This window comes from Nannospalax galili, unplaced genomic scaffold (genome assembly GCF_000622305.1).
Source record: "Nannospalax galili isolate Female #2095 unplaced genomic scaffold, S.galili_v1.0 scaffold455, whole genome shotgun sequence".
Taxonomy (NCBI): domain Eukaryota; kingdom Metazoa; phylum Chordata; class Mammalia; order Rodentia; family Spalacidae; genus Nannospalax; species Nannospalax galili.
Window position 1 is genome coordinate 54,868 of NW_008335815.1, and position 14,544 is coordinate 69,411.

General features: G+C 42.9%; 1 protein-coding gene across 1 annotated transcript in view; it reads left to right on the forward strand.

Moving 5' to 3' along the window:
• Nucleotides 1–12,659, forward strand: part of LOC103732010 (dimethylaniline monooxygenase [N-oxide-forming] 5-like) — a 19,609-nt gene extending 6,950 nt beyond the window's left edge. The window contains exons 3-4 of the mRNA XM_008830533.2: nt 10,580–10,768; nt 12,489–12,659. Of these exons, the coding sequence (XP_008828755.1) occupies nt 10,580–10,768; nt 12,489–12,659 (360 nt within the window). The remainder of the gene's footprint in view (nt 1–10,579; nt 10,769–12,488) is intronic.
• The last annotated feature ends 1,885 nt before the right edge of the window (nt 12,660–14,544 follow it).

A 14,544-nucleotide genomic window follows, 5' to 3' on the forward strand; every position in this document is an offset into this window, starting at 1 on the left:
GTCAGTTTTAATTAGTTGGGGCAGTCCCAACATAACAAAGCACTGGAGAAAATGAGACTGAGCATGTTTGGACTTCTCTCCTGTATGAGCGGTAGCCCAGAAGGCATGTGAGAATGTGTTGATGGACACAAAAATATACTTAAGCTTTCCAAAAGGAGCATAGTGTGTGACATCCGTGTGTCATAAGGAATTGGGCTTGAGTCCCCTGGGTTTTACCCCTGGCTGTTGCAGAGGTGGTACCTATAGAAAGGGTTGACAAGACTTACAGGTATGTACAATCTTCTTTAGGTCCTTGATGGGAACTTGAGGAAACCTCTCATGAAGTCCCAGCCAATTTACATGAGTTAGGTTATGTAAGCCCTGAGCTTCATTCAGGCCTGCTGACAGGGCCTGGGTGGAAGCCACCTTGTCTTCCTCTGCATTGCCTTGGGATAAAAGCCCAGGCAATTCTTGGTGCCCCCTAAGATGCTGTAAGAAGATAGGGGCTTCTCTCTCTTTAAGGAGCGTATGAGTCTGAATCATCAAGGGAGTAATGGGGTTCCCATCCAACCGGATATGAGAACCTAATAGCCCTGGAAGAATATTGACTACATACAGACTGTCAGAAAACAAATTCATGGGCTCACTTATCTTTGTTAATGCTAAAGCAATGGTCATGAGTTCCTTGAATTGAGCTGAGCCATCACAAGTGTGGACATATCTTTTTTGTTTCTCATCTGCCCCTGGGTATACTATCACTGTGGCTCCAAATCTGCCCCTGTCAGTGAAAACATTGTATGCTTTTACTAAGGGCTCCCTGACAAAGGGCCAGGAGCATCTCAACAGATGGCATGAAAGGAGGTCACCCATTTATGAGGGCCATAATGACAGTCCAAATTTCGCAGGAACCCTTCAAAGGCTATGGCCACTCAGTTATTATTTCTGCAGAGCCATTCCAAATCCCTAAGCCAATAGGAAATAACAATTTTAAGAGGGTCTGTGCCATAATGTCTCAGAGCTACCTCATGTCCTTTCTCAATCAGGTCAGCCAATTGATTCATGGGTGTATAAACCCGAGGTACGCCTCCCAGAAAGGCATGCACCCATTGAAGGGGGTTCCCATCCTGCATAAGGACGGATGTCATCAGGGTCTCACCGGAGAGTACCCATAACTCAAGATCTTTACTAGGCGTGTACCAGGCAAGTTGGGCTCGGTCCAGGGCATCCTGGACCTCATGTAAGATGTCCAGGTGTTGAGGAGCCAGGTGAATTAGTTCTGAAGACTCCCTACTAGGAACTGAAACAGTGGTCTTAAAGTCTCAGTGGGACTAGGCATCCAGGCTCATAGCCAATTAATTTCTCCTAATAATTTTTGTAGCTCTGTCAGGGTTACGGTGGGCTTGACAGCCAGTTGTGGTTTTAAAGGACTTACTCCTTCCAAAGAGAGTATGGTTCCCAGAATTTTAAAGGGAGTAATAGTCTGCATTTTATAAGCAGATACATAGAGTCCGCCTGTCTGTAGACATTTTTGAGTAACCTTATATAACTCTTCTAATTGTTGGGGGCTTGGAGCTCCCAAGATTATATCATCCATATAAATGTACACAGTGGCATGTGGCAGCAAGTGAGCAGGCCCCAAAAGGGTCTTCACATAGCTTTGGCAGAATGCTGGGCTATTGGCCATACCTTGGGGTAAAACAGTCCATTCATACTTCTCATCAGGCATTTTAAAGTTGGTGGAAGGTACAGAGAAAGCAAATTTTTCACAATCCTGGGGTTGTAGAGGGATAGAGAAAAAACAATCTTTAATGTCTATAACTATAAGAAATAAACCTGAGGGAATAGCAGGGATCCAAGGCAGCCCCCTTAAGGGTGTACCCACTAGGGTCATTCTAGCATTGACTTTATGCAAGGCTTGCAACATTCTCCATTTGCCAGAGGCTTTTTTAATAACAAAGACGGGTGTGTTCCATGGACTTACAGAAGGCCGGATGTGGCCAAACCGTAATTGTTCCTGCACAATTTCCTTTAAAGCCTGTAGCTTTGTCTGGGGCAATGGCCACTGCTCCACTCATACCAGTGCCCCAGGGGACCACCTGATAGCTGAAACCTGAGGGGGGCAGTGGCCCTTAGAATTCAGGGTGAACCCGATACTCTTTCTTTGGGTACCCCCTGTAATTGATATGGCAAGACAACCCCTGAGTTGCTGACTCAGGAAGCCTATCAGACTCTTCAAGGTCCAAAAGGTCATCATAAAAGGCCTTGTTATCAGTGGTTATGCAGGCCTGTGCATCCCCCAAAATATCTTGTCCTATGAGGTTGGCGGATAACCCTGCCGCCACCAGGGGTCACACCTCCCCTTTAGCTCCATCTGCATCCTGCCAGGTGAGCCATTCTCGAGTCTCCTCTGATGGGGTGTATCCTCCCACACCTAGGATTTAGGGCCCAGAAACTAGATGCCATCATGGTGGGACATCCTCCTTTCTAAGAATGGTCCTATCAGCCCCCATGTTCACTAGGCAGCGAAACCTCCTGCCATCTATTTCAAAATCCATCTTGGGCCTTACATCAGGGATAATAGGGACTGTCCAATTCACCATAGGTTTTTCTCCTCTCCCAATCCCTCCCCCAGGGCATTGTAAATGTAGTCAATCATGGGGAAGTCCTCCTTTTGTCAATGGGGCTGGAGACTGCCCCCCACTTAATTTAAAGGCTTTCCTTCAATATCAAATCTGGATTTACAATCCTTCTGCCAATGGAACCCTTTGCAACACCGGGGACAGGGCATAGATGGGGGTCTTTTTCATACCCCACCTCCAGGCTTAGGCCAGTTCTCTTGCTGAGGACAATTTCTTTTAATATGGCCAGTCTGGCCACAGCCAAAACATGGGCCTTCTATCCCTCTAGGCCCCATTGTTACCTGCTGACCCAGATTAAGTGAATTAAATGCCTGGGTTAAGGCATGGGTCAGAGCCTCTGTTCGCATCTGTAAGACAGCAGCCATGGCTTTGGTTTGCCCCCTCTGGGGCATAGATGGAGGCCTTTTTGATACCCCACCTCCAGGATTAGGCCAGTTCTCTCAGTGAGGACAATTTCTTTTAATATGGCCACTCTGGCCACAGCAAAACATGGGCCTTCTATTATTCCTCTAGGCCCTGTTGTTACCTGCTATCCCAGGTTAAGTGAATTAAATGCCTGGGTTAGGGCATGGGTCAAAGCCTCTGTTTGCATCTGTAAGACAGAAGCCATGGCTTTGGTTTGCCCCTTCTGGGTTCCCACCTCCTTGGAGGCAATTATCCATTGTCCCATGGACCTGTCCTTAAGGCCAGCACAGGCTATCTTGTGATCAGTATCCATTCCATCCCATACCAGGAGTTTAGTGAATTGCTCCCTCAGTGGGCCTAGGGGTAATTTTGGTTCTAATCTCTTCTCTACTCTGTCTATAAACTCGTAGAGGGGTTCACCAGGCTTTTGATTAATTCCTGCAAGGGGGGATTCGGTAGGCCCCTCGTCCAATTTTCTCCAAGCATTTAATCCTGTGCTCCTGACCTGTTCTGTATATGGGACTGGAATGCCTGACTGTTGCTCCCCTGTGGCATAACGGTCACTTGAACCAGTCAACATCCCAAAAGTAATGGGGACCGGTGGGTTGGCACTTGTATTCCTCTCAGCCTGTATCCTGCATTCCTCCTTAAAGAGGACACACCATTTAATATATATAGGGCTAGGAGGGACTGCTTTGGTAGTCCAGCCAATCCTTTGTAGTACACTGCTGATGAGCCAAGCCTTGGAGGAGAGTATCTACCCAGGGTGATCCCGGGCCATCCTCAGCCACTGCCTTTTTTAATTCCTTTAAATCCTTCACCTCCCAGGAATACCAGGGGTCAGGGCACTCACCTCCTGGGTTTACATTAATAGGATACACTTCCACCCGTGGCCTCACAGAAGCCTCCTGAGTGGGGTCAGAATCTTGGAAATGGGGATGGTTTTCATGGGTTTCAGGAAGCCCTGAAGCTCGCCAGGGCACTCCCGAGGTGCCGGTGGTTACTTTGGCTGCTTTTGGTTTCACTTCTGTTGCATTTCTGCGTTCTTCCTCAAACTCTTCCCATGATTCCCATGCCGGGGTTTCTGAAGGCTTGTCAGGAGGTGGCGCTGAGGGCTTAGGGCTCTTGGCTGAAAGCATGCCTTTAAGGCCGAAATAATAGGGTAGAACTCCAGTCGTGGATCAATCCCCAATTGAACCTCCCTTTGTCGAGCTAGACATTCCACATGTTCCCATGTATCCCCAGTAAAAACATTAGCCCCAAGTAGCCAAGGAGCCAAATGAACAGCCTCTGCCCAAAATTTTTGAGCTACCGGATCTGACAGATCCAATCCCCTGCTTTTAAGCATATCTCTTAGCGCTTTAAGTGGCAGGTCCTCAGACTTAAAAGTTGTTTTACCCATCTTTCCAGGTCTTGCTTACCCCGAACTTCTCGATTGGCCCCAATCCGTTTTTCTTCTTTCTTTCTTCTTCCTTTTCTTCTTTTCACCTTCCTTCAAGCACCACACTGGGTACCAGTTGCCGGGGGTTCGAGCCAGTGACCCCCGGGCAGTGATGATTGGGGATGAGTAAGCACGCCATTTGCGAGCCTACACCACCCCCAATACTGGGAACACTCAGGCACAACGGGGAGCCTAGTCAAGCAGGGACTCATTTATTGCAGGTGTTACAGAGCTTATAAAGGCACCTGGAATCCCCGCCCCCAGGGTGTATCTTAAGGATGGTCACGTGCTGATCATGCACTCCTCAGCAGTGCGGAAGTATTCTTCAGACTTTCAAAGCAAGTCAGGCCGCGCCCCAGTAACTTCCTCTCAGACGTCTGCAAGGTGGGGCCTTTAGGTCCCCACACTGATAACCTTTTTCCTGTTCCGGGATCTCTAGAATTCTTGGTCATTGTGTCTCCTACGGCTCCTCTTGGCTGTCACAATTTCTTAGACTTCCTTGTTTTATTTATTTATTTATTTATTTTTATTTTAGGCATATAAGTGTACGACCTACATGTAGGTAGGTGCACCTGTGTCACTCAATGCCCATGGAGGTCAGAAGAGGTCTTCAGATCCCCCAGAACTGGAGTTATGGATGGTTGTTAGTTGCCATGTGGATGGTGGGAATCAAACTTGGGTCCTCTGCAAGAGCAGCCTGTGCTCTTACCTGTTGAGCCATCTCTCCAGCCCCAGGCATCCTTGTTTTTGATGCCTTCAGCAGGTTCAAGGATACTGGTCAGGTGTTTATAGAATATCCCATTGGGGTTTGTCTGATGTTTTGCTCATGGTTAGCTTGAGGTTCTGCAGTTTAGGGACAAAGACCCGGGAGGTGAAGTACAATTCTCACTAGGTCATATTAAAGGTAATCAGTCTCAATATGACTGAGCACTGTTTCTGATAACTTTGATGTCTTTGAAGTAGAGTTTTGCCAGTGTAAAGTTTATCACCTTTGTTCCATTTAGAAGAAAGTTACTATGCCCAGTCCACACCTAACAACAAAGTTCACTATTTTGGGCCTTCTGTCCTCCCATACAAACTTTAGAATCCGTTTGTTGGTATCTGTAAAATAGCTAGCTGGGATGCTGATGGGAACTGCACTGTATCTGCACAGCAGGGCGGAAGAGCAGACATCGTAAGAGTATTGAATCTTCCATTCCACAAAGACAGTAGATTTCTGTTTATTTAAACCTCAGATTTTCTTTGTCTATGTTTTGTAGTTTATTCATATTATTTTATACATAGTTTTAAAGATTTATTACTATTTAATTGGTGGGCTGATCTTGTAAATAATATATTTTTCAAAAAATTCCAAATTCCAATTGTTCATTCTGTTATATAAGAAATTCAGTATGTAAGTAATCTTTTATACAGACATACATTCATACATACATACATGGTCTTGCCCTCAAATTTATTATATAGTTCAGAATGGCATTGAATTTGAGGATTCTTCTGACTCAGCTTTCAAGTACTGTGATTACAGACCTGCATCACCAGGGCTGGCTATGCAATTGACGTGTGTGTGTGTGTGTGTGTGTGTGTGTGTGTGTGTGTGTGTGTGTACAACTGCAGGTGTCATTCCTCAGGCACTGTCCACCTTTTTTATAAGATAGGGTCTCTTACTGGCCTAGAACTTACCAAGAAGGTGAGGCTGGCTGGCCAACAAATCCCAGGGACCCACTCATCTCTGCCTTCCCTGTGTTGGGATTATGAGCACATGGCTCCATGCCTGACTTGTTTTAAATGTGATTTGGGGGAATTAAACTCAGGTCTTCATGCGTGCAAGGAAATCACTACCACCTGAGCCATCATCCCAGCCCCGTAACCGACTTAGAGGATGACGGTGTTTTGTGTGACCTGGTTGTACGGAATAGTTAGTTGCAGGAGTTTTATTTTTTTTATGCTTTGGGGATTTTTTACAAAAACACTCATGTAATCGCCAATAGATAGTTTTAATTTTGTCTTTCACAAGTGTATGTACCTGGGACTTCCAGTGTAAATGTGAACTATGAGTGTCAAGAGAGGACACCCTACCTGGTTCCCTATCAAGAGAAAAGTGTTCGGTCTTTCACTATTAAGCCTGATATTGCCTATATGTATGTTCTAGATATTTTTATTGAATTAAGGGAAGTTTCTCCCTATACTGGGTTGCTGTACATTATTCATCATGAAGAGTGTTATCCAATGTTTTTTCCAATGTATATTTTGATTGAATTTTTGTGTTTCATATAATACATCTTAGTCATATTTAGACCCCTTCTCCTGTGTGGACATCCCCATAGCCCGCCCACAGGTTTTCATGCATTCTGTCCTTTATATCAAGGTCCTTTGAGTCTAGTTTGTGTACCCAGATGTCCTTCAGTGTGAATTCTTCCACTGGAACTTTTTCAGCCTATCTTCATCACTCCCTTAAAGATCTACTCTCCCTCACCCAGCAGCAACCAGCTGCCAACAGTTCCTCAGCTAAGGTTGGGGCCTCCTGCCCATTTCCCCAGTTCTAGGCTGGGTTTTTGTCTGGTTTGGGTTTGCGTGGGTCTTGTGCATGCTGTCACCATTGTTGTAAATTCCTATAGCATGTTCCAGGAAACCTGGAAGACTTTGTTTCCTTATGGACAGGGTTAGGCTAGGCTGATTGAGTGGCCAGAGAGGCCCAGAGAACTTCCTGTCTCTGCCTCCCTAGCTGGAATTACAAGCACACACCACCACACCTGGTCTTTTATGTGGGTACTAAGGATGGAATTCTGCTATTCAAATGCTTGCATAGCAAGTATTTACCTCCCCAGGACCTATAAGTTTTTGATGTCTTCAAATTCATTTTTATAATCCATTATTTTGTTCCAAAGCATATGTCAGGTACTCTGTAGACAACAGAGATATAAAGCAGAGTAAAGGTATATTCCCTACTCTTAGTCCATCAAAATTATGGAAATAATACATAATAATACAGCATATTTAATTTTCCTTTATGGCAACATGAAGAGAGAGCAGGCTTGGAAGATAAACCAGACCTAGCACTCTAAAGAAAAGCAGCAGAGTCGTCTCTAACATTATTGTTGACGTTTGACGTGACCCTAGAATGACAGGAATTTTTCACTTGGAACTGTTACAGGAACAGTTTAACGAATTGGAAATGTGAGATTCATTGAGGAGAGCACTAAATGAAGACCACTGGGTATAACACTAAGTTTCAAAATCCATAGGTTGGCTTTCCAGAAGAAAATGTTAAAACTAGGAAGCTGTGGAGTGTCAGGATCTACTTTGCATTTAGCAGGCTGCCTCTGAATGGTGTGGAAGGTAAATTCTGCATCATGTTGAAATGCTATGACTTGCTAAACCAGTCATGCATTTAAGAGACATTTTCAGTTGTGGTTTTTATGTTTTGTTGTTGTTTGTTTGTTGGGATTTTTGTTGTTGTTGTTTTTGTTGTTATTTTGAGACAGGGTCTCCTTGTAGATCCAGCTGGCCTGAAACTAGCTCTGTGGACCAGGCTGACCGCAAATGCACAGAGCTCGACCTGCTTCTGCCTCCTGAGTTCTGGATTTAGAGGTGTGCGCCAATATGCCTCGCTTAACTTGTTTTTAACTGATCCACAATTCATAACTGACAATTGCTATTTTAAATCATACAAAAGCCATCCTTATGTATTTAACTTTCATATGATTTTGCAATTTTCTTTAGAAATATTTTTGAGATTGAGCTAGATATATTTAAATTATTTTGAAGTGCATGTTGACATATTTCATTAATTTTTATGTATTTGGTAAAATTTACTTTATATACCTTTCCAATATAACTTAACATACATCTATTAGATATTTACTGAGTGCTATTTATAATTTTACTCTGAGAACCCACAAATAAAAGTTAAAGAGCTTACAATCTAGTAGAGTGGATATAGAATATACTACATGATATTATACAAGACATTATAGAGGTTTTAAAGTCCTAACGTGAGAAACAAGAACTTTATAGGAAGTAGGGCAACATGCAAACCTTTAATTGGAACACAAATACAGTTACAGCCATACCGTACGAGACTTTTAAAGGACACTCTCATAACCTGATTACCAGGCAAACAGAAATGAGGGCCAGTGAGGTGGCCTGGTAAGGTACTTGCCACCGAGCCTGATGACCTGAGTTTGATTCCCTGGATGAATGTGGTGAAAGGAGAGAAACAACCAAGTTGTCCTCTGACCTCCTTATGCACATGCCCCTCCCCCCAATCACACACAAAATAAATAAAAATGTAATTAAAAATTTTTTAAAAGAAACAAATTCTTGGAATTGGGGATAGAGAAATGGGAATGACCAATTTAGAATTTCTAAACTAAATAATTCTTGAATAAAGCAGGGGGGAAAACAAGCCTGAGTGTGAACAGATCCAATAAGCACACTCTTGTGTTTCAGAATGTTTAAAACAGTTTATAATAGCCCAAATCCAAGTATCTATACAGTCTGATAATAAACCAAGAGGGGGTCTAAATTGACCAGGGTGAGTTTTCATAATAACGCAAATTTAATATAACAAAGTGGAAAACCTAAAATTTGTAATATCTCAGTTGTAAAATAGGCTGGGATCATCTGTTCCTTTATGGGATCACCACATTAACTATAATTAATATATAGGAAGTTATTAGGAAGTTTTTGAGGAAATGACTTTTGTTGTAGGGGTTGGAGTCCGAAGACTCAGTGGTTAAGAACACCTGCTGCTCTTGCAGAGGACCCTGGTTCAGTTCCCAGAATCCACATGGCAGCTAACAATCACCCGTAACTCCAGTTCCAGGGTATCTGACACCCTGTTCTGTCCTCCATGGGCACTGCATACACATGATGCATTTACATACATGCAGGCAAAACACTCCATATAACAAAAAAATACAATATTTTTAAAGAAAATTTGTCATAGGCAGGAAAATATTATATTAGGAATTAATGCTATAAAAAGCAGTGCTTTTCAGTTTTCATGTTAATCTGAATCAATTACTTTACTGTTTTGCCATAATGCAAGTCTTGATGTAGTAAGTCTCCTCCTTAGTGAGCTCTGAGATTCTGTGCCTTTAACAAATTTCCCTATTGATACCTTTTCTGCTGGTCCACAAACCACACTTTGGATAGCAAGAATCTAGAGCAATAATTTTCAAATCTTAGGTATTTTTATCAGCCATTTAGCTTTTGTACATTTACAAAATACACATTTACATTTGTAAATTTGTACATTTGTAAAAATGTCCATTACATTGTACATTCAGAAAATCACACATAATACTGATATTAACATCCTTAACAAGTCTTTGATAACAGTGATGAATGTGTCTTTAAAAGGCTATGTACTCAGTATAGGGTCCTAATTTCTGGATTTTTATCTTATAAACAACTGTTACTCCATGTTGATACAAATAGAGAAAACAAGTAATTAGGCTTGGGAATATGAATTTGTACAATCATTTCTGGAGAATGGTCTCGTAATGTCTGTGAAACTCCCGAGACTTACCACTGGGTGGACTGTTCTCACTTAGAAACTGAACTCGGGATGACAGCTGAGACTGACACTTCATATGCCTTGTGCATATGCTTAGAACTGTGGTTGTGATAGCTAGAGCTTCTGGAGCTGGCGGGATGTTTTTCTGCTCCACGTAGTGTTTTCATGGGCTTAGGCTGGGCTTCCTACAGTGCCATGGTCTCAAGATAGCTGGATTTCTTTCATGGCTTTTGACTGCCACCAGAGTGAACTTTCTAAGTGGCCCAAGCAGATGCTACAAGGTTAGTTATGACTTAGTCTTGAAAGGTACTCAATGCCATTTCAACTGCATGTTGTTGGTTAAAAGAAAGGTATAAAGATGACTCAGATTCAAGAGGAAAGGAATAACTAATTACAAAGGATGAGAATATTAGGAGATGTGGAAGGGTGTGTGTGTGTGTGTGTGTGTGTGTGTGTGTGTGTGTGCGTGTGTGTGTGTGTGTGGTGTGAGTGATTCATTTGAATTACATTTTATTCAGAAAACTTTTCAAATGCTTATTTGTAAATCATGAAGTTAAATCTCAAGTTGCCATAAATGCTTCTTAATTACTGCAGGAAAATCCCGAGGAAGGAAGGGCCAGCATTTACAGATCAGTGATCATCAACACCTCTAAGGAGATGATGTGCTTCAGTGACTACCCCATCCCAGATCATTTTCCCAACTTCATGCACAACTCCCAGGTCCTGGAGTATTTCAGGATGTATGCCAAAGAATTTGACCTTGTAAAGTATATCCAATTCAAGGTAAGGGGGTTTGGGGGCATCTTTGTGTCTGAGAATATTCATGAAGTAAATGAATAGTGAGGCTTCGACTACCTGCACTTACCTGTCAAGACTGGCTTGAAATGCATGAGTAGTTATCCTTTTCAGACAATGATGCTATGATTTGTCCTTTTGGTCCATGAAGAATACTGAGGCAGAGGTCTCTCAGATACATTTAGGCTGCAGCTACGGGAAGCCAGCTGCCAGGGTGTTTTCACTGCCTTCAAGCTCTTTGATTTTAATAAAACAGATGAGGAGAACTGACAGGGATCAGAACTTCAAAACCTTCTTTTCCACTATTACTTAGCTTCCTTGTACTGTCCAATATACTATTTTATGTGTTCACAACAACCCAGTGTAGTGGATACTGGGAATTACGGTACTTGCTCTACCACAAATTAACATGTGGATCCTAGACAAGACGGTTTCTCAACTTCAATTTGTCTAAGTTTCCTCATTTATAAAACAACATGATTACCTCAGATCATTTCTGTCTCCTTCCTTATGTAAAGTTTTCTGTGATGTTTCTATGATTTGCAGTTGTGGACATAAAACAACATATATTTATGATATCTGGCAAAAAGCCCAAGCTTTCTCCCAAGTCTTCTGCTAACTTATGCCCCATTTTCTTAAACAACAAAAATAAAAATGATAACTTCCAAAGTCGGTCATTTACAACCCAGGGGTACTTCCTTTGTCTAAGAAAGACACTTCTTCAATAAGTCTGTCACTATTCTAAGCAGTAAAATTGAAAAGACCAAAATGTTACAGAAAAAAATTATTGTTCATATAATTAATAAAATGAAGAGTTACAAAGTGCTATGGAGACCTAGACATTATCATTTAGAGGAGGATGTTTAACCTTCAGGGCATGAGGTACCAGGCTTCAAGGAAGTTTTATTTTAGAGCATATAATGTCCAGGCTGAGTCTTGAAGGATGAACAGGGGTCTACCAAATGAAGAAGGTGACCTGTGTAAAAGCTCATGATTGGGAGCTGTGCCTGGCAGGATGGCTGGGGCTTGGTCAGATCTCTATTACTCTACCAAGACATTATGGCCAAGGCCATACAAACACATCAGAACACATTCTCGGTATACTTAGACTGGGCAGAGTAACCTGTATTTTGCCAAGCTAAGAATTATGCCACCAATAATCCCTCTCTCACAGCCTCTTTATAGTTGCTTGTAAAATGGGCATTTATAGAAGGCAAAGAAAGACTTTGTTACATAAAATGAGAGCCACTGAGGTGTTTTTCTCTTCTCAGTGAAAAGGGAGACCCATACTGTAGTCACATATTTAAGGCCAGCCACTGGGAATGGGACTCGGGGTAAGCAAATATCAGGAGTTTGGGGGTGTCAAGGGGAGGAGGAACAGGCCATTAGTGCATGGCATGCCACCAAAGCACAGGAGAAGCCCCAGTTTTACCTGGTTGCTGCAAAGCCTAACAGCATAGACCAAGAGACTGGCCATTTACACCTTTCATAGAAGCAGAGGACAGTGCACTAGTTTGCCAACTCTACTTTACATAGTCTACTTCATCGACACTTGTCGGGTATGAGAATCAAATGTCCCTACAGAGGCCCTGTGATGTGATGGTGCCTGTGATAACAGCCCTTGTGTAACACTCTACAGGGAGTCATGTCAGGGAGGACTTGCACTAATAGGCTGTGATTACAGTTCCTTGTGACTGTCTCTTTTCAGACCACTGTGTGCAGTGTGAAAAAAAGGCCAGATTTCTCTACTTCAGGCCAATGGGAGGTAGTCACAGAGTGTAAAGGGAAAAAGCAGGTGGATGTCTTCGATGCAGTCATGGTTTGCACTGGCCACCACACTGATGCTCACCTACCCCTGGAAAGCTTTCCTGGTGAGTGACCATGACTATGGTCATGACTATGCCATGGCCCCTGATGAGTGGGAGGGTTGTGGTCTAAGTGGGGTGAAAAAGCTTACCCTAATTAGATATGTTCCCCTGAAGATGTCAGAGTAGTTTCTATTACTGCCATTTTGGAGGTGGAGAGGATAGCAATTTGGAAGATTAGAGGACAATTAGAGGTCTGTCTATCATCATGAGCCACAACTGTCATTTTGGACAATGAAGGATTTGCATACACACTGGTATCCACAAGGTATTATAATGGAGCTTAAAAATTCCTATTGCCTAGTGAGGCCTTAGCTACTGTCATGCTGTAGCACACAGCACTGTTGTGGTAACACTGGTGTACACCAATCTATTGCACTGTCAGGTTGTATAAAATTATAGCATGCACGCCTATGTACGGTTCATACTTGATCATAAACGTTAGTGGTTTATGTATTTACTATACTATACTTCTTTGTAATCCTTCTGTGTATTTTTTAAATGTTCTATAAAATGGTAGGCCGTACTATACCAGCAACAGCCTCACACATCTCATGTTTACTGTGTCTTTTGACTGACCTGTGCCATCTACATTTGTAGAAGCTCATCGATAGCATTTGCTCAATAATGAGCTCCACTTTCAACATATTTCCCAAAATGGAAGCATTCCTGGCAAATTGCACATTTAGGACAGTACCAGGATGGCTTTGCTTTCTTAAGGATCAAAAGAAACTCTGTGGAGTTCTTCATGAGTATTAGTTGGAATTAGGAATTTTTCAGCAATTGAAAAAAAACAGAAATATTGAGTTTCTAAAGGTGAAATGAGTGCTTCCTGGGCGCAGACAGGAAGTAGTGGGGTACAGAACCAGCAAAGAGCAGGAGCTAATCATGTGTAGTCAGTCGGGCTGCGGAAGGAGATAGAGTCAGGGAAGCTCCCTGGGAGATCGTGGATGACTGGGAGGTCAAGAGAGCCTGGAGAAAGGGCTAAGCTCCATTCAGACCAGGAGAGCACTGTCCTTGCTGAAGCGCACATTTGCCACAAGGGAGCCAGAGGAGCTTCAGGAACTAAAACTGCTGCTGCTCCCGAAGGATAGACTGCTGGCACTGCTGGTTCTCCAGCCTCATCCTCCCTCTGGCCCTCAGTCTGTCTGTTTGTCTTCTGTTTGCCCAATTGCCAGCTACTTCCTGCTACCTGGTTTCCTTTGAGAGCATTAAGGTCTGGCTTCTCTCTTGTACTTCCTCTCTGGAAAGTGCCATGATCTACTGAATCCTACCTTGACACCATGCCCAGCACACAGTAGGGCTCAGTACAGGTTTTAAGTAGAGTTACATGCCAAGGGGAGCCCTACTACCCACAGAAGCTGCAAATATCTATGGAGGTGGGGATCCCTGAAAGTTCTTTGTTTCTTTTCGGTGCTGCCCAGGAAAACCACTGTGTATTTTCAGGTCAGATCACCTGGCCTCTGCCCCACTGTTCCTGTTTCCTCTTTTAAAAATGGAAATAGGGCAGGCAAAGCAGACCTCACGAGGACCTTTTTCCCTTAGACAAATAGCTGGTCTTCTTATTAAAATGGTAATTTCCTTTGTTTAAAAAGGCAGATGTGGTCAAATTAAACTAATCTAATTTGCAGGTTTTCATTAAAAATATATATGAGTTTGGCTGGGAGCTGTTCTGGTCCCAGGGGTCACTGTGTTAGCAGCCACGGGAACAAATGTCCTTTATTTCCTTGTAGATACATGTGGTCTCCAGGCAAACATCATTTCCCTATTCTGACCTCTTGACCTTGTTTCAGACCTCAGGGGATTTTTATCTGCCAACTTGTCTTATATTGTGCCTTTTTTATTAAATAGAAAAGTTCCTAAGTACCTCTGGGTTGCAGTCCCATGCAGAGAGAAGGG